Source organism: Dufourea novaeangliae, unplaced genomic scaffold (assembly GCF_001272555.1).
Source record: "Dufourea novaeangliae isolate 0120121106 unplaced genomic scaffold, ASM127255v1 scaffold8, whole genome shotgun sequence".
Taxonomy (NCBI): Eukaryota; Metazoa; Arthropoda; class Insecta; order Hymenoptera; family Halictidae; genus Dufourea; species Dufourea novaeangliae.
The window spans coordinates 6180567-6204130 of NW_015373923.1; the positions used below are offsets into that span (position 1 = coordinate 6180567).

The 23564-nt window shown below is 36.9% G+C and overlaps 2 protein-coding genes across 2 annotated transcripts in view; both read right to left on the reverse strand.

Moving 5' to 3' along the window:
- Window positions 1–8379: 8379 nt before the first annotated feature.
- On the reverse strand, window positions 8380–17449 carry LOC107194903 (kynurenine/alpha-aminoadipate aminotransferase, mitochondrial-like). The gene is made up of 8 exons (XM_015584616.1): window positions 17383–17449; window positions 16902–17067; window positions 16316–16502; window positions 15633–15749; window positions 13079–13402; window positions 12543–12669; window positions 8706–8914; window positions 8380–8525 (listed from the first exon to the last, which is right to left on the reverse strand). Exons 1-8 carry the CDS (start codon window positions 17447–17449, stop codon window positions 8454–8456), a joined length of 1269 nt encoding a protein of 422 aa, XP_015440102.1. The 3' UTR covers window positions 8380–8453.
- A 5202-nt stretch (window positions 17450–22651) lies between these two features.
- Window positions 22652–23564, reverse strand: part of LOC107194795 — a 36467-nt gene continuing 35554 nt past the window's right edge. Inside the window, exon 9 of the mRNA XM_015584495.1 lies at window positions 22652–23141. Coding sequence (XP_015439981.1) covers window positions 22997–23141 — 145 coding nt within the window. The 3' untranslated portion in view covers window positions 22652–22996. The remainder of the gene's footprint in view (window positions 23142–23564) is intronic.

Below are 23564 nucleotides of genomic sequence, written 5' to 3' on the forward strand. Positions count from 1 at the left end.
AAATGGAAATGGGGTAACGTAAGCCCAGAAGAGTGGGCTGCAAAAATACATTGGATGAAATATCTACTACTATACCTCGTCTGTGGTAGTGTGTATGAATTAGGCGAAGAAGAATCGCTGGTGGTGGAAATAGCAGTTTCATACGATATAATAGTCTCCAAGTTGTTCTGCCCCACAACGGTTTGCATCCTTTTTATACTACAAGTGATTTCTGCGTACCACTTATAGCGTCACGCTTGCTGTATGGTTTATCACGCAGGAGAACCAACAAGTCAAAAACGAAAAAATCACTTGTATTCTGAAGAAGGATGGGAACTGTTGCAACGCCAAAACGACCGCTTGGAAACTAATATACAGTAAATCATCGATGAGTGTCCGAAGGTTCCTGGGCATTTATTGTTCAGGCGTCATCTCCACCACTGGGTGCTTGACTGGGTCCTCGGGGACCTCCACCAGTGGTGGGGATGACGCCTGAACACTAAACTAAGCCCAGGAAGCTGCCAACACTCCTCGATGATTTAATGTACAGCTCTTACCTGGTCAAAGCAGTTGACCAGAAAAGCGAAAATTGATCGACGAGCGATTCGTTTTTCTCCTACATCTTAAAGACAAAAAGCATAACCAACGACAACCAATATCTTGCACAGTCAACGAAAATTACCCCCTCTTTATTGTCCGCGTTACCATTTCCCTCCGCAATGCTAGTCACGGCTAATTATAATTTTAATTTAAGCGATACGACCTAAAAAATTTGACGAACAAGATCGTTCCCGAAGAATCTGGCGATCGAATAAGGAATCCTCTGCAGAAATTTGACCCGCCAGGATAATCGGTTTAGGTCAACGATCACGTGAACCTCGGCAACATTAATGTCGGAGAATGTACATATTTTAGTGTAAAATAGTAAGAAATCGTTGTTCCAATGTTTGTCTTATTTAACGAGAATTGTTTCGGATCGCGAGGGATGTACTATATGTAGTGAGCTACTGGTCAAAAGTTGAAGGTCACTCGTCCTTCCGAGCTTATAACTAAAAAATATTTCACTTCAGAGGGTGTTTACAAGATATACAATAATGAGCTTGTTAAAATTAACTTTAACTTAAAAGTTAATTTAACAAAAACTCAAGAACTTTTAAAACCTAAAGAAACTTCAAAAGCTAACCTAATCTGAGCTTCTTTTTTGTCCACATAACCTCCTTTTCATTTTACAAAATTTTTACAGATTCTTAACATTCTTTCCATAAGTTTCTATAAGGAATCTTTTTCAATTGATACCTTAAAGCATAAACGACACTTATAACAGGAAATCCCATTGATCAGTGTATAATTAAAGTTTAAACACCTAACTTTTCACAATGAAGAATATAAAGCAAGATGACAACCTCGAACTTTTGGCCGGCAGTGTAGATTTACTTAAAGACACTGTACAGTAGAAGAAACGTAAGGACCAAAAAATTTTCGACACTCGATCTCCGCTGGGCGTCGCCACTGGCGACTCGCCAGTCCCTCCGTAGCTCGTAATGTACGTTAGAGAGCAGTTCTCCAGTGTAATTAATTCTGTTCTTTTTTGTAATATAACTCGGTAACAATCCCGTTAGTTTCGCCGTTCGAGTTAGTTCGCGGTTAACTTGAAACCGATGTTCTTGAACTTTTTATATCACGCTGCTACTAATGTTCGCTTCGCTGATCGGTGATTCGGAGGCTTTTCACGGCCTGGAATCGTAACAATTGTCAAAAAAATTTATCACTGTTGGTACTGTTGCGATCGAATGGCACACCGATAGTTAGACCCGAGAAATTTTAACGGTGATAACTTGGTAAGTTCGCTTTGCTAGCTCGAATACCTAAGAACTATAGTAGACTCGCGATAATTACCCGCGTTTGGGACTCTAAGGATGGGCAGTTGTAGGAAACGGGTAATTATCGAGAGCCAATAACATGCGGGATCTCCTCGCAGTTTGGTCGACTGGACGTCACCTGATCAATTATTGGCTATAGAAGGAAACAGAGTGGAGTGCGTGCGCGTGTGTAAGTAATGCGTGCGACCAGTTATCGCGAGTTTACTGTACACACACACAGAGTATCCCACCTAATGTGAGCATTTTTAGTATCTCACTTGCTTTTGATTTGCAAAAAATTTATTTTCATAAATGCTCAAAGTGACGTGCATCAACTTCGATACATTTTTGCATTGATCCTACTATCGTAGTTTCTTTATTATTTAAATCTACTCTCATACATTTGTGGATTTTTCGTACTCGAGGTCACATGAAAGTGCCACTATTATGGGCCATTGGATTGGTCTTGATCTCAATAATCACACCACACTGGTAAAAATATAGTCCTATTTAAAAAAAAAAATATCCATGACCATGAAATTTCGAAGAACATGATCTTGAGAGAAATGTTTGCTTATCACAGTATTTATTCCTTCTAACCAAATAATACTTTCCCCTTACATCTTTGTTTATATCTACAAAAACATATAAGATATTCAAGGTGATCTCGTTAGGTGGGACACCCTGTATGTACATGTATATCAGGACCGGTTACACGGACCCCTTCAACCACTCAATGCCAATTAAAACTACTTTTATACATAAGTTCGTAGAAAGGTTGCCACCGTGGAAAATTATTTTTGTCAGGCATCCGCGGTATTTTTTAAAACACCAGAGCCCCTCCTTCCCTCCCTCTCTGCGCTCACCCTGTGTGTATGCGTGTACGTGTACAGTTTCCGTCGATAAAACGTATTTTTCGGTGCTCAACGATAGAGCCAGTGTACTGTAACGTGTGAACTACGGATGTTTATGCATTTATCTCGCAAACAATCTCGTGGCTGACATATAGTACTTTTGAACGGAAAAGTAACCAAATTTTTTGCCACACCCTTACAATACAGAAATAAATTTTCCGGTGACTCTGACTTTTCTGAAAAAGCTTGTGGAAATGAATGTCCGAATGAACATCCGCGGTCTGGTAACGTATAGAATACAGATTCTTATACAAAATTGTAGTTTGCAAAACGCGTTCGTTTTTCTAAAAGGTTTCCTTGGATTAGAATTCCTCTAATGGAAGATTGATCATTTACAAGTGAGAAAGAAACCCTTGCCAGAGATGGACGACGACCACTCGTTTGGATTCTCAATCGTTTTCGATAGATTCTGAAAGAGAGTTTACTTAAACGGTAAGAACGCTGCTCGAGATAATCGGAGGATCATCTGTATGACATCAAAAACTTGATTAACGTTTCGTGGACGCTTTCTCAACGTGTAAGAGATGAATGAATACCATGCAGTATAATCAATTAAATTTTCACATCAATTCTAGTAACAATACTACTATTGTATATCAAGTATAAAATATTTCTTTCGATACCGGATTTTTCACTGCGTTCGAGCAGTGTATTCGGAAAACAGAATCTAATAACGATTCGTCCAAGATGGACGATCACGTGACTCGGATGAAATTTATTTTTCTGGACGTTGTTTCTATCCAACGCGCTTGGCCACCTACGAAACACTTTAGCGTACTTACGCGAACTCGTTATCGTGTCGAGTACAAAACAGATCTCTATTCCAAGCGTTTCTACTAGGAAAATAGTTTATTAACGACTTCACGATGATGTGTCACGTCTACTCGAATACAGGTCAAAGTGTTTCCTCGAGTTGAACGTTTTTTTTCGCCGTGTCGAGACTGCAAACGATGTACAATCAATTGTATTTTGTTTTTTTTTTTCTAACTGTATGTAACGACTTAACGGTATACAGGTTCCGCGTTTCGTCTGTCTTCCAATCGTGTGGACGGGATGAGGAAACGGAAATGGACCGAGGACCCTCTCGACTTTTCGATTTTTGCGGTTTCCGGCGCTGTGTCGCCATTGTTGATCGCTTAACCTGAAATTTCCGTACAAATAAAGTTTGAGATTCACGCTGGTTCAGAGTGGGGAGGCGCCGATATATACATATATTTTTATGAAGAAACTCTATAATCGTTCTCCGTAGATATATACATACACACACAGAAAACTGTTCCGAACGAACTGCAGAATCACTAACGACAGTCTCCTATGGAACGGGGTAAAGTTTACCTGATAAACTTTTCCTCTGGGGAACCTTTCTTTTCACTGCAAATTTATATTGATCGAAAGTACGTATCAAATAACATGCAAAAATAGCAATTTTGAGTTTACGAATTCATCTATTGAAATGTTATTAAGCAAAAGATACGCCGAAATAATGCTTTAAAAACAAAAACGACAAAACAACACGGGTAATAGTAGTTGTTATGCAAATGCAGACATACAATTCAAGTCTAGCCAACTCAAACCACTCTGTTTACAAATTTAAACTGGAAACATGAACTCTACTCCTCAAACAGCACATGACGCCTTAAAGATGGCTTAAAGGCGCCTTAGACCTAAAATAGCCGTAAAATGTGCGTCTTCAAGGCGTCATGTGCAATCTGGGATCCTATCCCTCCCAGAACCAATCATATGCAACAACCACCATTACAGTCGCAATAAAGATTAGAAAATATATCAGAATTTCGCAATCTTTTTCACCTCATCACTTTTCAATGAAACGATTCCTGAACTCAAAATTGGTATCGTTTAACTCAATACAACAAGTACTTTCCATACATATAAGTTCCAAATCTAAAAAGAAGGTTTCCCGGAGGGAACGCTCACATGTGGAATGTTGTCTAGCGCGGCGAGCGTGTACATCGTTATTCACGATGAATAATCGGGGCCCAGTTACGTAAAAACTGACTAATCCATCGAGAAACTATTGTACCCGCGACGAAGTGTCGTGAAACGATCGCGGACAGTCGTCTAACCGTCAACGAAGAATGATTTACCGATATATAATTCGACAGGAAGACCACGAGGAAAATGGCTGTACTGATTCGCTTCAGGTTTATTACGTGTATTATATCTTCCTTTTACATAGTATTTAATACTACTGGCTCGCGATACGATGTAATAACGCAATGATCACGCGTGCACCGGATATGCGGTCAGTCATGTTTTTGTATATATGAAGAAAAATATAATATATTAATTAGATCGAATGTGTACATTCCATTCAGTTCCCCCGAATAAATATTGCGATAATTGAAATGCATTTCCGATGAGATCTTTTCTACACACCAACATCTACTAACCACCGACCACCACTAACGTTGCTGCGTCGCGCACATGAACGGACGACTGATCGGAAAAGCGCGCTGGTAATTAACGCTCCTTAAGTGATCGGTTCCTGGAAATTTGGACCTCTACACTTTACAGTCCCGAGATAATCAATTACCGAGGGACTACTGTACATATCCAATGTAATATTTTGTGACATTCTTCGGGGGCTATAGAGCCCCCTTCTCATTTACCAACTAATGAGAAGGGCATGATTTCTTCGTTTTGCATTAGATACAACGTTCAAAGAACGTAGAGTACTATTCTCTAACGGCTGGAAACCAGTAATGACAAGAACATTGTTAAAATCGTATTTGTTTGCAACGGTTGACACTGTATCTCGCCATGCGTACCCTGTTTAGTTCACTTTGAATAGCTCTGCCAAAGTTCTATGGAGAAGTTACGTCTTGATCAAGCATTCAGTTTGAAGCTAGAAGAACGTAGATTAATCTCCTGTCATTGAAAATAACAATAAACGACCAGAACACTGTTAAAATCGCATTTAATCGTGGAATACCACTATTTTTTTTTACTGGTGGCGCCACCCGTGGCGAATCGCTGAAACTGCTAGCCTATAATTAGCTAGTAGTTTCAGCGATTCGCCACGGGTGGCGCCACCAGTCAAAAAAATAGTGGTATTCCACGATTAAATGCGATTTTAACAGTATTCTGGACAATTATTGTTATTACCAATGACAGGGGATTAATCTACGTTCTTCAAGCTATAAATGGAAGACTTGGTCAAGACGAAAGCTGTCAGTATAACGTTGTAAGCGTTGTCCAAAGTGAACTAACCGGGGTACGCATGACGAGATACAGTGTCAACCGTTGCAAACAAATGCGTTTTTAACGATGTTCTTGTAATTACTGGTTCCCAGCCGTTAGATAGTATTGTTCTACATTCTTCAAACTTCGAATTTAATGCGTGACGAGGAAAAATGATGTCCGTTCAGCGTTGTAAATGTGATCGAAATGTTTTGCAATTAGGATTGCCGCCTCATAAGGGGCTACGGTAATACAGGCATAACTAATTTTACTAATTCAGGGGTTCTGCACTATTGGGTCCATGCATTAAGTCCTGAGGGACAATTTGAGACTAATAACGTTCATTTTAAGTGCTTAATTATTGAGATATTTGAATTTTTCCATCACTGGAAATTTTCACTCACCTGTCGATATAATTTGGCTAGCAGTTTGAGTGAATTGCCACGGGTGGCGCCACCGGTCAAAGAAATAGTGGTACTCAACAATTAAATGCGATTTTAACAGTGTTCTGATCGTTTATTGTTATTTTCAATGACAGGAGTTTAATCTACGTTCCTTCAGCTTCAAACTGAATGCTTGATCAACACGTAACTTGTCCATAGAACGTTGGAAGAGTTATTCAAAGTGGACTAAACAGGGTACGCATGGCGAGATACAGTGTCAATCGTTGCAAACAAATGCGTTTTTAACAATGTTCTTGTAATTACTGGTTCCCAGCCGTTAGATAGTATTGTTCTACATTCTTCAAACTTCGAATTTAATGCGTGACGAGGAAAAATGATGTCCGTTCAGCGTTGTAAATGTGATCGAAATCTTTTGCAATTAGGATTGCCGCCTCATAAGGGGCTACGGTAATACAGGCATAACTAATTTTACTAATTCAGGGGTTCTGCACTATTGGGTCCATGCATTAAGTCCTGAGGGACAATTTGAGACTAATGACGTTCATTTTAAGTGCTTAATTATTGAGATATTTGAATTTTTCCATCACTGGAAATTTTCACTCACCTGTCGATATAATTTGGCTAGCAGTTTGAGCGAATTGCCACGGGTGGCGCCACCAGTCGAAAAAATAGTGGTATTCCGCAATTAAATGCGATTTTGACAGTGTTCTGGTTGTTTATTGTTATTTTGAATGACAGGGCATTAATCTACGTTCTTTTAGCTACAAATCGAGTGCTGTATCTAAACGGAAGCTATCCGTATAACGGTGTAACAGCTGTCCAAAGTGATCTAAACGGGGTATGCATGATGGGATACACTGTCAATCCAAACCTGTTGTTGTTAGGGTTGCCACTCCATAAGGGGTCAACGTTAATATTAGCATAAATAATTGTACTAATTCTGGTGTTCTGCAATACTGGGTTTACGCATTAAGTCGTCAGGAATAATCTGAGACCGACGACGATCATTTTGGGCGCCTAATTACACCGGAAGATAGTTGGCGCCGAATGTTAACGTAACCGAGACTATGGTTTCACAAGTTTCGAGGTTGTTGGTACAAGAATAAATGAAAATATCATTTTTATTAAGAAAACTATATTTATACAGATTTCTTTAAGAATAAATAAAGTAAGAGGAATTAGGAGGAAGGTGTTGATGGGATTAATGAACAACGCATATGTACCGTTTTATTATCTTTTATTTAAACAATCGTAAGAAAATATACAATTTACAATGGTATTTGTATAAATTTAATAACAATTGCTTTAAATACTACTTATACATAATACTACTTAATATAAAGGCACCATTTTCGCGTGGCCGACACAAGATCAGGTTGCTTCTATCTGTTTTGAATAAAAAGAAACATAAATGATTATTAATGTATACGAGTGATACGCTAGTTTAGATTAAAATGTGCGAGAAGGGTCAAGGAATCCCAATACGCAAATATGTCGTTACGTTTCCTGCCTCGCGTCGCCTTCACAGGAGCCCGCGGTTGCCCATCACTGATTTAGGTGGAATCAAAAGTTCTACATCTATCCACCTTTCACAATTACCTGTATAAATAACTTCAATCTTCATTCTCTAATGCTATCAGCACTAAAATCCCTTAACGCATGACTTCTTTCTTGAGCCTAAACCTATAAAAAAGCTAATATTAATACATTAATATACAGAGTGGGACAATAAGTATGTCCACTTTGAATATTGTCGTTATTTGTAATAATATGAAAAAATGTTATTTACAAAACTTACAGGGTATAGAGAGAGGCATATTGTGACACAAATATTTTCTGCGTGGTTGAAGGCATAGAGGAGATTCCAAAATCATCTTCGGCAATATTCAAAGTGGACATAATTACTGCCCCACCCTGTATAGCCTGATCTGGAGTAATAAATACTAAAGCAGGGAACTAAGTATAATGTTCAACGAAGTAACAATAGTCAGATATATATACATTCAATTGATTGTGCTTTATTTCTTGTACAAAATATTTAAAATGTCATATATCCGTACGTCCCATTTAGATGTAAAAATACATTTCTGTATGTGCTAGTACGGTTGTTTATTTCCCACTTTTTTTTTAATCTCTTCGCGTATTAACATTGCCAGAATCGACATCGCCTAAAAATGAAAGAAACATAAAATAAAAATGTGTCTAAATGTTTGTTTCATAAATTAATACAATATACATAATTACATTCTGTATATAATATAATACGTAAAATAATATAATATATTACTGCTTGATAAAAACATAGCTTAAGATATATTAAAAAAAATTTTAAAAAGGGGGAAAGGAACCTTTTCAATTTCTTCTGTGGTTGCATAGCTGTAGCAGAGTCGTAGATGTTGATCGGGTTTCCCGAAATCGCAATTAAACGCGTGACCAGGAACAAGAAATATCCCATGGGAGACGCAGTTCTTCGTCGCCAATTCCATCACGTCATCGAGTCCGTTCACTTTTATCCAAACGAACATTCCGCCGTCCGGAATGTCCCACTCTGCCAACCCTGCAAATTCGAGTAACTACAAGAAAATGTTCTCCGCACAATTTTTTGTTCATTTAAACCGCGTACGCAATTACGAATTACCCTCAGAAGACGAACGACGTCAAGACACGTTCTTCAAAACTCACTTTTACTAAATTTATTCGCTATTTCTTGATTATGATTTACAATTAGTACTAACAGACAATAAACGAAAATGGCAGAGCTTATTATGAATATGTACCGCTTTAGCAAATAAATAAAAACAACCCATAAATATAAAAGAACATACAATTTGTACAACTCATATTCACTCATATTCGTAGATTTGAAATGAAAGATTCTATTTAATATTCTGATAACTATATGCAATTTGTTGTACGTATCGAAAACACTTTTCTAATATTCGCCTTGCCTGATCGCTGCTACACTGAATACTGACTACACTAAGCCTCACTACACAAAAAGTTTCTTCGGGTGCATGCGAGTATGCGAGTTTCCTTATCGCTAATGGCCAGAGGAGGGGGCGTGGTTCAAGTTGCAATGCCTTTACGGTTTAATTTTTAACCGTGCGTACTGTACGGTTAAAGATTAAACAAAAATTGAGTCAACGTATGGGTCACGAGTGACCTGGCGTCCGCTGACGGATGGTTAACCAATATCACAACGAATACTTAATATCAACGCTATTTAAAATACTATTTTTAAGTACTATTTGAAATATACTAGTTCGTAACGATACGGTATTATTATTTTTAACAGAATGCATTAACATTCGTGGTTTTTAACTTCGATATTTCCGACAATGATAGATCATAATTAGGGTGAGCCCACCCTGACCGTTTGAAAATCATAAGTACCTTTGTGAATTTTTTTCTCAAAATACAATGAAGTAAACTGAAAATATGTTGCAGAAATTTGCCGAGGAAAAACGTAGAATTTCTTCGATATTTTGAAAACTTTCTTTTTTTACAGACATATTCCAATAAAACTTTTTGGCCAAAGTCAAACATTTTTAAAAAGTCCTACGTTCTTCCACTAGCAACAAAAATATTTTTGTATTTTTGAATACACGAGGTGAGTCAATAAGTACTGTTTAAAATAACTCGTTACCTATTTGGTTGCATCAGATAACGTTTTTTCATCGAATAGATACAGCTTGATTTTATATATCTTATTTTCTTTAAGATACGAAGGTAACATTGAATTTTTGCAAGGTTAATCCATCTTTTCTTTAATATCGCGTTATTGTCAATGGAAAAACGAATTCAGCTACCTATAGTGTGGGGTCGCTGCTTTATGGATTCAAGGAACTCTAGGTCTTAAGGAGTGCGTGTCTATGTTATCGGTGTGAATGAGTGTGTGCGTGAGGAGTTCGGTTTTCGGGGATGGAGATGCAGGTCTGGGTTAGAGAGAGCAGAGAGCGAGTAACCAAGTGTATTGTGTGTGACTTTGTTTTTGTTTTCCTCCTTTTCTTTCATTAAATATTCTTGCTTTATAAAATATTTCTATTCACTCAAAATCCCTACAATAGCATAATGGTATTAAAAAAAGACGCAATCACCTTGAAAAAAATCAAGGTCACCTTGATACCTAAAAAAAAAATAGGGCATACAAATATCAAATTGTATCCATCCGATGTGTCCCTTAAAATGCTACATAAATCATTAAAACGTTTTTCGATACTACCAATAGGTAACGATTTATTATACCTACACTATATGTATATGATTATAGATAGTTCTTATTGACTCATATATACACGGTGTCCTAGTATTGATGGTGCAAGCGGAGAGGGGTGATGCTACATGAGAAACTAAGTCGAAAATATGGAATACATTTTTTTTTACTTGAGGCTTCGTTTTCGAGATACATAATCGACTTTGAATATTAATCCCGAACGCGTGTATTCGCCATACAAGGTAGTAAGTAGAAACGAAATGCAATGAACAAACGTGCTAGCCAAGTCCTATTCAGTTACACTCGTGTGGAGCAGATTTTCAAAGTCGATTTCCTCGAAAACGAAACCTCGAAGAAAACATTTTACTCCATATTTTCACATGTAGAAACACCCACTCCCAGGTTGCACCATTAATACTGAGACACCCTGTATGTATGTTACAGACTTTCCAATTAATTTCCAGTTTATTCTATTGTATTCCTTGGAAAATTCGCAAAGGTACCTGTTAGCGTCAACCTATCTCGAGTGTAATCGGAGGCGAATGGCCCGACGCTGTTTTGCATTCACAGAACTTATAATAGGGTTTCTAGAATGCATGAAGCTAAATAGACCTGGCGTCGCACGATGGCAGCAGAGCACGTTGGGTCCTTCAAACGGTTTTAATAAGTTGTATTAACCCTTTGCACTCAACTGTCGCCTCTGAAGCGACAAAATGTATGGAAAATTAGAAATTCCGAGTGCAAAGGGTTAAAAACAATTTATTAACTTTTCTTCGGACTTCTAACACTCTATAGCCGTTTTTTTATAGATTTTTGTGCCCTGAAAACAAATCTCCAAATGGTTTCTCGTCAGAGTAGCGTAGTAGTAGTAACATAACATAATATAACAATAATATAGCAATAGCAATATAACGGTGCGTAGTATATATGTAGAATAATTTAACATAATACTAGTATGAACAGGGGCAGAGAGGGAGGGAAAAGAACTAAAACTAAAAATAACAAATTAATAATAGAGAAAAGTGAAGAAAAAAAAAAGTATATCTGCGTTTACTTTAGAGGCGGGAATGCCGGCTGGTGATATCGGAGCACCGCGATGAACGCTTGCAGACAACCCGTGCAGTTGTTGTTGTACCAGATTTGCAAGACCTGAATCTTGCAGACCGTGTACCGGGTAGCATGCCAGGCCCGGTCCTCCAGGATTAGACAATGGGCCCCCAGTAGTACTGCTGCAAGTCCTCCCCGTCCACGGTCCACGCACAATCTGGTGTCTCGCATGGTTTATGAGTCCCATTCCTCGGACGCACTTGCGACGTTGGAAAGATGCCTGATCTTGCGCTGGCAAGATGGCTTCGGCCAAGGTGCTGGGCGTCGGCTAGTTCCTGTCGTCTAGGTATTCCTCCATGCATATTTTACGGTATGATCCCATGTTTCTGTTACTGCGATTTCTTGTTGACGTATGTCTGTTTCTCGCTGCTGCGGTTGGGTTTTATAGTTCCTTCGGCAGTCCTCCCTCTCTGCTTCTCGTTGGTCTTCGTCGTTAGTGCTGACGGATGCTAAACGGTTGCTGTCGGTGATTCCCTGTTAGTATGCCTCTATTCCCTTATATGGTTCGTGCAGAGGGATTTCGTGCACTTCTAACGATGAAGGTGTGGGGTATTGTTATGATCGGCATCGGTGCTGATATAGGTGTTCTGTTACGTATGGATTCCTCGTGTCCCCTGGGTGCTTCCTCGTTCTTTATACCTTTTATAACAGAATATACCGATTGCCGAAATTATGGCAATTCCTATTGGTCCCGTCGTTACAATGACCCCTTTTATTCCATATGTTATTATGTTTTGTTAGTTGATATTTTCCACGGCGACGGTATTTCTTAAGTTGTCCTGTCGTTGCGGAGGGTTTCCAGATCCTTCTTCGTCTGATTGGTAATGGCCGAAATATGTTTATAACGAAAAAAAAAGTAAATTACCCGTTAGATGCTTTTGGATCGAAGCCAACATAACGTCTCGTCTTTCGCGATAGAATCTTTGGATATCGTCGAAGTGCTGCTCCAGCTTCTGCATGCTCCACGTGTCCAACAATTTGTACACCAACATCTGCGGAACAACAATGCAACCCATAAACAACATAACGTGCCATTCCTATTATCAACGTATCAGTTTATAACGATTTGTAAGAACGTATTACTATTGCGACTGCTGACTCAGCCGTGTAGTTTAAAATTTCGCTGTCGAGAAATTTTGTTGTTCGCAGTGTAGATCGCGATACACATTTATTATACAATAAAATACAATTTAAAAAACTGAAAAATACTTTAAATGCCGGTATAAAGAATTTGGGGGAAATATAAACATTAGTTCTTATTCAATGAAATTATATAAAAATTCTTTGAACTTGTATCTGCCATTTAAATTAATTTTAAGTTTACATTAAAATTATTGTTTTTTTTTTTAAGTTTAAATTAATTAATAGAACACGTCGCAGTATAACAATGACAGAAAATACCTGAGACATGGATGAAGCGTGTATGCACGTGGTCTCCATGTGTAAGAGTAATTTTTTTATAAAGTCCGTATGAGCCGTGACGACGCCCAATCGGAGTCCAGCGCTAAGAGTTTTGCTGAACGAGTCCAAACGTATCACTCGACCTTCGGTGTCCAGTTCGAGAAACGACGTCGGCTGTTTCGCTAGGAAATGGATGAAACAGTATGGATCATCTTCGACGATTAAGAAATCGTACGTTCGAGCCAGTTCGTAGATCCTCTTCCTTCGATCCTCGCTTAGCACCGTGCCCGTCGGGTTGGCTCCCGTTGGATTTACGTAGATTATCTGAAGAAAACAGACGTCCCTTTCTTAAAGAATACGTGCGGACTGGTGTACGAATAAAAACATTATACAGGGTGTACCAAAATATTTTCGACTCCCGGAAATGGAGGGTTCCTGTGATGATTCGAAACAACTTTTTCTTTAGCAAAAATGTTATCCGAGGCTTTGTTAACGAGATATTAACGAAAAACCCCGACCTTGGCTACGCGCTGCGATTGGTAGAAAAAAAAGGTCAAGAAAAAAGAAACTTTCAAAGTTTCGGAGTTTGGGACTTAAAAGAATATTTATTGTTTTCTAGGGTGAAATTTCTTTTATATTATGATGCATTTTGAGAATTCTTTGGACCAATAAGACACACGTAGATTGATTAACTAAGTTTTTTTTTTTAAATGGAATTAAAACAGTTAAAAGACTCATAGAACTCGAGGTCGTACGACTGGCTGGTCATCAGAGGCTCGATCGCTAGATAGTCAAGTCTGATAGCTTTCTCGGTTGTTCAGGGTGTGCCAAAAACACCTGATGGGTTTTAAAATAAAATTATAATATTTTAGACAAAAGCCTACAAATTTATTGTCTTGCGGTGTAAACATTGCTCTTTTTACGGAGAAATAATGGACAACGGTACGGTTTGAAAGGGACATTACATGCACTCCGATACGCCGGAAACTCCGAGAATCATGTTACGGCGGACGTAATATATGTTATCTCTTCCGACCAGGTTGAATGAATGTGTTCATCGCAACGGTAGACACTTAGATAACTTACAATTATTTCTCTATAAAAAGAGCATATCAGCGCAAGACAATAAATTCTAACGGTTATCTTCTATAATGTTGTTTTATTTAAAACAAAAAGAGTTTCTCAAAAAATTTGAACCGACTTCGAAATGCGCTAAAAAGTATAGCTTGCAATGTATTTAATATGCTATTGAGTCAGAGAAAATATGTTTTCTTAACCGCTGTTGCATTTCTGTATAAATAAGAAAAATAGAAATTATATATTGTTTAAACATCTCTTTGATTTAAAAAAGTAGTATTATACGTTAAATATGAAGAATTAATTAATAATTAATTAAAATTTGCGAGCAATCCCAGTGAAAAACATACATACACATCGAATTGTATACCTCCACCTTTTCGAAGTCGGTCAAAAACTGTCAAAATAGGCGATACACGATTTTTTAATGGTTAAAAATTTTTTCCCTAACGTTTCATTTAAGAGTCAGCGGTATTTTAGTCAGAAAATGGAATAATCGTAAATTATTCGGATACGCGAAATCACTTGGAAACCTCTAAATGTTTTCGCGATATTTTATGTCAGATACGATCCCACGGAATACCGGGAAACGTTTTTAAACCGTTCGTGACTAGGAGGACGATAAAATCTACGATTAATGCGATCTGACGTTTACACCCGTATTGTATATCGTTCTCGTGAAGAATATTACTCGTATTGGGTCCAGTAGAGCGAATGATATTGATTTATGACTGTTCGTTACGTGGTGGGAAAATGAGCGTGTTTAACGAGAGAGCGAAGTGAGAGAATAGATATCAGAATTTACAGCAACCAGTTGAATGTTTAATATTACGAGGAACTGTATGAATTTGTTGATATCGTACAGTGTTGAAATTGTTCGTGTGGTAAAGATTATTTGTTTATTATACTTTTTGTTCCTGTATCAATACAGTGTTTGCTTAATAATGAACTCGAAAACAACGAAAACAACGAAAACAACTAAATAAAGTTGTTGGTGATTGATACGTGACGACGTAAGCGATAAAAGAAACTTGACGTTGTACAGAAAAAACAGAAGATAATAGGGTACATGCACCAGTAAATGAACTCTATATGTATATAAAAACGTGTAAATTAAGTTAGTAAACTAAGCAAATAATTGAATACTGATTTTTTTTCAATTCCTCATTTCGTATTCAAACAATTTTCGCGCCACTGGTTAGAAATGTTCATTTACTTAACACTGTTCATTCACTCTGTGAAATCTGTATTTTTTCTTCTAAGTTTAATTTAGTATAATTTTTATAATTTTTCAAATTGAAATCTATACGTTATAAAAAGGTATAGATATTAGAATAATTTCATGATAATTTTCATGCGCCAAATATTTATTAATACTACTATTATTTAAAATTCGACTTTAATAGTTACAACATCTCTTAAGTGTTCATTCATTGGTGTGTTTACCCTAAATATGTATAAATACTGTGATGTGTACCTTTGGCATTGATTTACCATCTCGCGATCGTTCCTTGCAGATTTTCATGATCTCATCCGGGATTATTCCGTCATGGTCTTGCGCAATCTCGAGGAACTCTGGCATGAATGGTGTTAGCTAAAAATATCAGGTTCGTGTGTAAACAACTTCGACCGTGGATAACGAAAATTTAATAAAAAAGTAATTGGGTAATAATAACGAGACTGATCAATCTATGGATAGAACTATTAGATTCCGCCGTAATACAAAATGTATAATGGATTTTTAATTAAGTACATGGAACGATTAAATTCACTAATGGATTTGAGTAAATCGTAATTAGGGAGACCGTACATAATTGAATATAGACCTGATTAAATACTAATGATACAGTGATAATTTTCACTAATAATTGAATCCATAAGATTATTAAATTCGTTAATAATGAAGCATGTATAATAGATTTCACTGAATAATAATTAAATAACGATAAAGACATTAATAGAATAAATTTGTAAAATTATTGAATTTTATAATAATATATAGATTCTGTTTAATAATATTATAATAATTGTAAAATGTTTTTGGTTAAACATAAGGGTATTTAACCAACGTAAAAAAGATGCAAATTATGATTCTATCGAATAATTCGATTGTTCAAATATAAATGAATCCAAATTCGTTAATATACATTAAGATTTTACCGCGTTTAGGGTTCCATTGTAAGCCGGGACTTGAACCATCACAGGATCTCCGATTTCTAATGTCATCTCGAAAACCTTGCTGCAACCCTCCATCGATCCAGGTGTAACAAGTACGTCCCATTGATTATACTTCGGCTTGTGCCAATATTCCTGAAGATCCCTCATTTTCTTTACCAGTGGTAAATATCTTCAGAAAAAAAGCACAGATGAACTTTAAAATTTTAATAGATTGCCTTAAATTATAAATTAACATCCAAATCCTCTTATTCAAATTTGTTATTGTCGAAGATAATGAATAGTCAACTTTCAACTGCTGTAACTTCTCGACATTATTAACTTAAACAATGAATATTGACCGAGAATTTTTAGTATTACTGCTCCTCAATAATATTGTTCATTGAACTTCCATTAATTCTAACGAAAATTATTTTGTTCTCCACTCAATATCTTGATTAGAAAATACTGTAGTACCTTAATTGAAAGTAAAGCACATAACACATAACTTAAAGTTGTATATTTTTAAGTTAAATATGAAAATGTCACTATTCCAGTTATTCCACATTTTAATGAATCATTAAAGAGTTACCCTTGTGATGGTCCATATTGAAGGGACCAACGCAAATCCTCCCCCGATAATTTGATATTATGGCCCCCTTTGTACTTGATAGAAATCTCTTCGAACGGAAATGTCTTGTCATTTGGCATTCCGTTTGCCAGGCTTATCGCGTTTGGGGTTTCCATGAATATCTTGGCTGTATTACACAGAAAACTCTCACATATTCGAATTATATTTATTTAAAAATAACCTTGTTTTATTTAAAATTCAAAATAGAAAGATGCAACATAACTCATGTAAAATTTTTAATCTTATGCATACCAATGCTAAAAACTTTTGTATGTCATTCCAAAATTGGAAGTCACTAAATGTTAACAATTTAATTTATGAAATGTGATTTACTAAAAATATTTGATGGATTGTTTTTTGGTACTAATATATTAATCAGTGGGTCAATGAAAATCGGTCCCATACTTTTGACCAGTCCTGTACACTACAGATCCACTCTTACCCCATTTCCGGAGAATACCAGGCTTTCGTCTGTTCGAGACCTTCGTGATAAATCTCTTGAAATCCATTATTAACTCCTAAAAAATTCCTCGTTGATTATTTATCAGTCCTATTCACTCTTGTTTCGAATTGAACTTTCAATTCTAATCTACTCGATATCTGATTTTACTTAGTCACGATAACGAATCGTTTTACACCAAACTGAATAACAACACTGTATTAATTAAATTACCGATTTAACGTTCAAAATACACATAGTCGAATAATTCGCAATTTGTTTTCAATAATTATTAAACGTACACGGAATTTCAATTGCCCCTTCTCGCCGAAAATTCGACCGAGCTACTGATTCCATTCAATTCGGATTCGAAGAGAAATCATTTTCTTATCAACGCTTCTTCGAGGTTATCTAAAGCGCACTCAAGCGGTCGGCCTGATGAACAATACATATTGCAAAAGTAATTTTTCGGATATAAATATACAGGGTATCTCATCGCTTCGTTGCAAATTATTTTGTAAGAGTCACTTCCACCCACTTCGATTAACTTTAATCAACAATTAACTCAATTGACGGTGTAGGTAACTTAATCATTGATTAAAGATAATCGAAGTTGGTCGAAGTGACACTGAAAATCTATGAAATCCTCTGGACACTGCAACGTGAATTTCCATGCAGTTTTCTGTAAAAATAAATGTTCAAATTTCAATTCTAATTTGGACTAAAATATTAAATGCATCAGTGATTTGCATTAGACTCGTTGTCTAACGCCCAATTTCTGGTTGGACAACTGGTTGAATATGGAATACTTACGTTCGGTATTGTTATCGAGGTAAAAATGAATTGTCCGTGAAAGGAAATGATTCGTGCAAAGGGAGAATTTCGTTTCGTATGGTAATTAAGAGTGCAGAATAAAAGTCGTGGAGGATATGTTGTTTCAACGTTTTATGCTCAACACGTACATTTTTCTTTTTTATTTCGGTATCTGAAAAAATAGAGATACGTCGAAGGAAACGAGCGTTCTACCATCCGTTCATCGAGAAACAGTTGTTCGGTTCGGAGATCGTATAGGGGTTTTTCGTTACAAACAGTGCAAGTCGGGTACATGGTTCTTGTAAAATACTCCAGTGACGAAGAAATAATTATGTTTGGGGCACGAGTATACAGAAAGAATACTTTCATTGTCGTTAGACTGCGGATTGAATGTGATTACGCGACCCACAAGAGAAAACATAATAATATTCTTAATATTTAACGCATTTGTCGAAAATGAATTTTCTTAAGTTCTTTTAATTCTTTTCGATGATAAAACATTTATTATTAATTTTGCGTTTAGTTACTGTGGTCCTGTTTGATCTTGTACGTATTGAAACTAATTCGATTCGATGATCACTTTCTAATTAAATTAAAAAATTCTCTGTCAAATTTGTTTTTATTAATGTTACTTTATAAATTAGTAAATAAACGCACAAAATCCGCAGTCTAGTCATCGGATACTATTGAAAGTCCACAGTTGCGATTCAGTTTTGGAATGCCCTACGCTCAAAGGGTCAAGAGCCAAGAGAAAGTAGAGAAACTTTGAAAATATCATAAATTCGACAGTATATACACCCCGCGAATGGACGATCGTTGACTTTCGGAAAGTAAAGAATGCAAGAGGAAGGCGTCATGAAAGAAAATGATAGTAGGAAACGGTGAAAGTTTTATTGTTCGTACAACAGGATAGATTTCGTTCCAAACATTACGAAAGAGTAATGGGGCCTTTGTTTTCGCGGTCGTGAACCGTCATCGTAATCATAACCGTCTAATTTCATTCTTCTCATTGATCCATTCAGTCACTTTTCGTCGTCCAATTTCACGCACGATCTCTATACATATTTCTTCTCGATTTTTGCTCTCGTTTAATTTTGAACACTATTTTCTGCGACACTTTTGAGACAAATTTTCACGAAATTTAACTCTTTTATTCTATTTTTTTTTTCATTCATGTCCGTTATAATCACGATGACAACAGTGATCGCCGTTGACGATCATGATTATCGTGGTTAGAACTGCTCGGAGAGCAACGCTCGCGACACAGTTGCACCTCCGATTTTTTTTTCGTGTTTCCGTATCTGTTGATGTTTCTCTAAATGATAATGGAAGAAGATCCGGCGGAAAGGCACCGAGAGAAGTTGTTTCGCGTTGTAACGTGATTGTTGAACGTGTAATCGGGCACGCGTTCACGGTGATATCTGTTTTATTAATTAATGATAACCAAAATTTCCAAGTTAATAATGTGTATGTACACTCAAATTTAATTCAAGTACTGAAATAAATGTTAAAATGAATGTTAATTTGGCATAAATTTCAGAAACTTTCGAAACCAAGTGGTAGGTCTTTTCGTTAGGAGAAAAAGTAGTGTAGTTTAGGGGAAGGGCCTCCTACCATTTGGTAAAATTTTAAGTACTGAAGTAAATTGAAGAACTGAATGTTAATTTGGCATTAATTTCAGTAACTCCCGAGTTCAAGTAGTAGGAGGCCCTACACCACTATTTCTCCTTGCAGAAGCCGAATTTGTTCGTGAGGATATGTACACTTCCGCTAGGGAAATTTATGCCGAATTTGCTCGTCAATGTACCATACTAGTTCTTTTAGTTTCCTATAACGCGAACATTTTTAGAAAACATTTTTAGAAAGATGTGTCCCATTTTGAATCAATAGAGCAGGTAGTTTTAGTTAATTTTTTAAATTTACACAAGTACACAATAATAAATAGATATGATACGATTGTGTTGTATGAATTATAATGTGTAGTTAATTGTATTAATTCATTGCACAATAAATGAATGACAAACTTTGTTCTTAATTTTGCTTCTTGTGAATCGTAAACGCGACCCGATTAACGGAAAATTTTACAACTCTATTAATATTTGGCTTCGGTCTCTCTAGTTTTCTATGCACAAGTGCACGCATACATGCATACACGTACACAAACACACACACAGGCACGCACGCTCACATTAAACAATCACTCGTTCACCAGCCCCTGGAAGCCACATACACGCGTACACAAAGGATTTCTGCTGTTTAATTGGCAGTCATCGAAGCGTCATTAATTAATCAATCAACTAAGCACGAGACAGTTAAGAATCAATAAACCTAGACAGAAACTTCGGAGATTCTTTTTAATTAGACTGTCCTTGTTTTTTGATTTCGTTCAGACTGGAAGAGGACCGAATACATTCGAACTAACAAATCGAGATCCATTTTTTTTTTCTAATTAAACAATTAGACTGCGGATCTTCATGCATTTGTAGCATACAAAAGTGTTCAAAACGTAACAACAATGTACTAACTCCTCGCAGAACGTGTTTGATCGAACGATTAACATTTTTATTAATTATTTCACATATACTTTGATAGTAAAAAATATTACTATATACAGGGTGTTTCACTTATCACCCCTATCACAGAAAATACGAAAGAATAGAACAATTGAATAGAAGAATAAATTAATTCGTTGATACATTAATATATAATATGTATTGTAAATGCACGAAAAATTAAAGAACTTGTACTTATATTATATCAATAGTTTCGTTACGTACATTCCAAGAAAAATAAATTATAGTGTTTATTGTATGAAGACTTTCTTTGTAGAATACTTCGATAGTCGAACGTAACGAAACATCCTGTACACATGTGAGGAACCAAATAATAATGTTAATAATACTTAAAGTACATATTAACAAATTAATAAATTTACTTGTCTTTTCACTTAAGACAGAATAATGTAGCGTTCATTAAAATGAGAAAATTATAGAAAATTTTGTGAGTAGTATCGTTAATTGTTTAAACATTTCTCAGTTTCCGAATAAATGAAAGGATGACGACAGTAGTCAGAAACTTTTGGAGATGACTATACATATCCTTCCAAACACTGTCTCACCTACTCATATTTTATCTTCCATTTTACAAGGTACACATACATTTATTCTATACTATTTTTTCTACTTTCTTGCTTTTTATCATCAACAAAAATACGTGTTTTACTTTATAATTGACGACATAGCGGAACAATTTTGTTCGATCAAATACATTCTGCCAGTGGTAGTACATGTTTCAACAATACTTAAGTTTATACTTTACGTTCGATCTATTCAAAATCATCATCATCAGGCAGGGGAAGCAACATTCCGTATTTGTAATTTCAGTTTCCCTACGTTCTCTCTATAAAAGTGTAAATATGCACAAACACCCGCAGCCCATAAATAATCCTTGTAACGATACTTTTCCCGTTATTGTTCGAACATCGACCAGAAAAATACATCCCTTTCAACATCGAAAATATAACGGAGTCGTTTTCAGTTCCATACAATTTCACCGTCGAAACGTACGACACACGGTTAATCTAAATTTTCATATTTTTTTTTCCGTTTTACCTTTAATTGCGCATATACGTTACGTACATACATAGACACATCGTAGTACAAAAAAAAACCATGAATAACGAGAGGTCGAAGATATTTCTTCTGTTTCAACATCATTAATTTTTGTTTTTGTTTTTTTTTTTTTGTTTCTTATTACACGCACAGCTAGATCAACGTCTTTTGTTGTTTTAAATGTTTTGATTTCAATTTCCGTTCCTGCTTCTTCTTCGTCTTAATGCAAACGTAATACGGTGTTTCCCGGGCATTCTTTTTATTTCCGGAAAACACAAAGGGACTCGCAGTTCTCTGTGGTTTATTCGGTTTTGTTATTTACAGTATATATCTATCGAGCGGCTACCCCCGTTCTTCTCGTCTTTTTTTTTACAACAGTTCGTTCGAGCAATTATTATTTTAGTCTCTGTTGGCTGCTTAGTTCCTTCTTCTTCTTTTTTTCTTATCCCTTAGACGTAACTATACAAACAATTTTGGCATTTCTGTGATTCCTTTGTTGTACCCACGTTCATCCTCGTGACACCATTTTCTTCCGCGACAGCCTCCGCCTTTCTCTCTCCTCGCCAGCCACGCGGAGAACCAGAATTAATTCCATCCGAGTCTTCCCTTCGACTGGTCGACTGTTTCATGAACAATTCAACAGTTCTTTTCTATTATTCGCTACACTTAATTATGATCTTCCGTTTAAAGTCCATTTATACTATTCCTTGATCAGACTTTACCTAACTCCTTTCCATCCAACAGTTCCCATTTCTCAAATTTCCTCTGCATCCTCTCTCCTGAAAAAAGATCCACAGCCAGCATCTATTTCAACGAAAGCACGTTTTTTTTATTTCTTTTTCGAATTTTTCTCCCGTTCCATTCTTCCTGTTAAAATAACATCGAACGACACCCCGGCTCCAGATTTCCTGCTCGTCTAAAATTCTAATTCCACGCAGCATTTGCTTTGTCTCCACTTCTATTTCTTAAAAAATAGAATTGATACCACGAACCATAGCGATTATTTGCAGGTTCGCCACCCGTTCGTGAGTTCGTTCGATCCTCCTGCACGTATGTGTTCACCCGCGGCAGGAGGATCACCTTTGTGCGATTCGATCGGGCCGTCTGTCCGCGCGAAAGCTTCCTGAGTGTGTTGATTTGTGTTTTTTCGTATCGGTTATACCACGTGTCGCGTGTGAATTCTCTTCGTGTAACTAGAACAACGTTTCCTGGGACCAGACGGGTGGACTGGATGGTAGGGGCGCCGGTGGTGGTCTGTGCCTTAGCTCGATGGCTGGTGAACACGGCGGCGATTCGAGGCTGCTCTGGCTACTGGTGCTCACCGATACCGTTTGCGACCTATCGGCACGTTAATAATAACGTTCTTTTCCATTATGCAAGTGGAGAATATGAAATATGTAGTAGCATTAGATCACTGCGAAAGTGGAGTGGAAGAGAAAGAAGAACGGTTAAGTGGATAGCACTGCACACGGACCAGAAACGTGAAGCACAAATACCTAGAGGTTTCAACAGCCACACTAACGCTGAGAGGAAATGCTAGGAAAGGGGATGCTAGGAAGAGGGATGCCTGGAAAAAGGGTTGCCTTGCAAGAGGGATGCTAGAAAGAGGGATGCCTTGGAAGAAGGATGCTAGGAACAGGGGTGCCTTGGGAAAGGGATGCCTTGGAAGTGGGATGCCTGGAAGTGGAACGCTGGGAAGAAGGATACCTGAAGGGAGATCACAGGAAGAGGGAACCTAGGGAGAGAGATCCTAGGAAAAGG

Bases quoted from the DNA above. Each gene is read 5' to 3' on its own strand.
- LOC107194903 (XM_015584616.1), bottom strand. From the start codon at position 17,449: ATGGATTTCAAGAGATTTATCACGAAGGTCTCGAACAGACGAAAGCCT. The intron at 17,068-17,382 runs GTAAGAGTGGAT...TGTGTAATACAG, and splicing joins TGGTATTCTCCGGAAATGGG to CCAAGATATTCATGGAAACC. The intron at 15,750-16,315 runs GTAAAATCTTAA...TGATATTTTTAG, and splicing joins ACAATGGAACCCTAAACGCG to CTAACACCATTCATGCCAGA.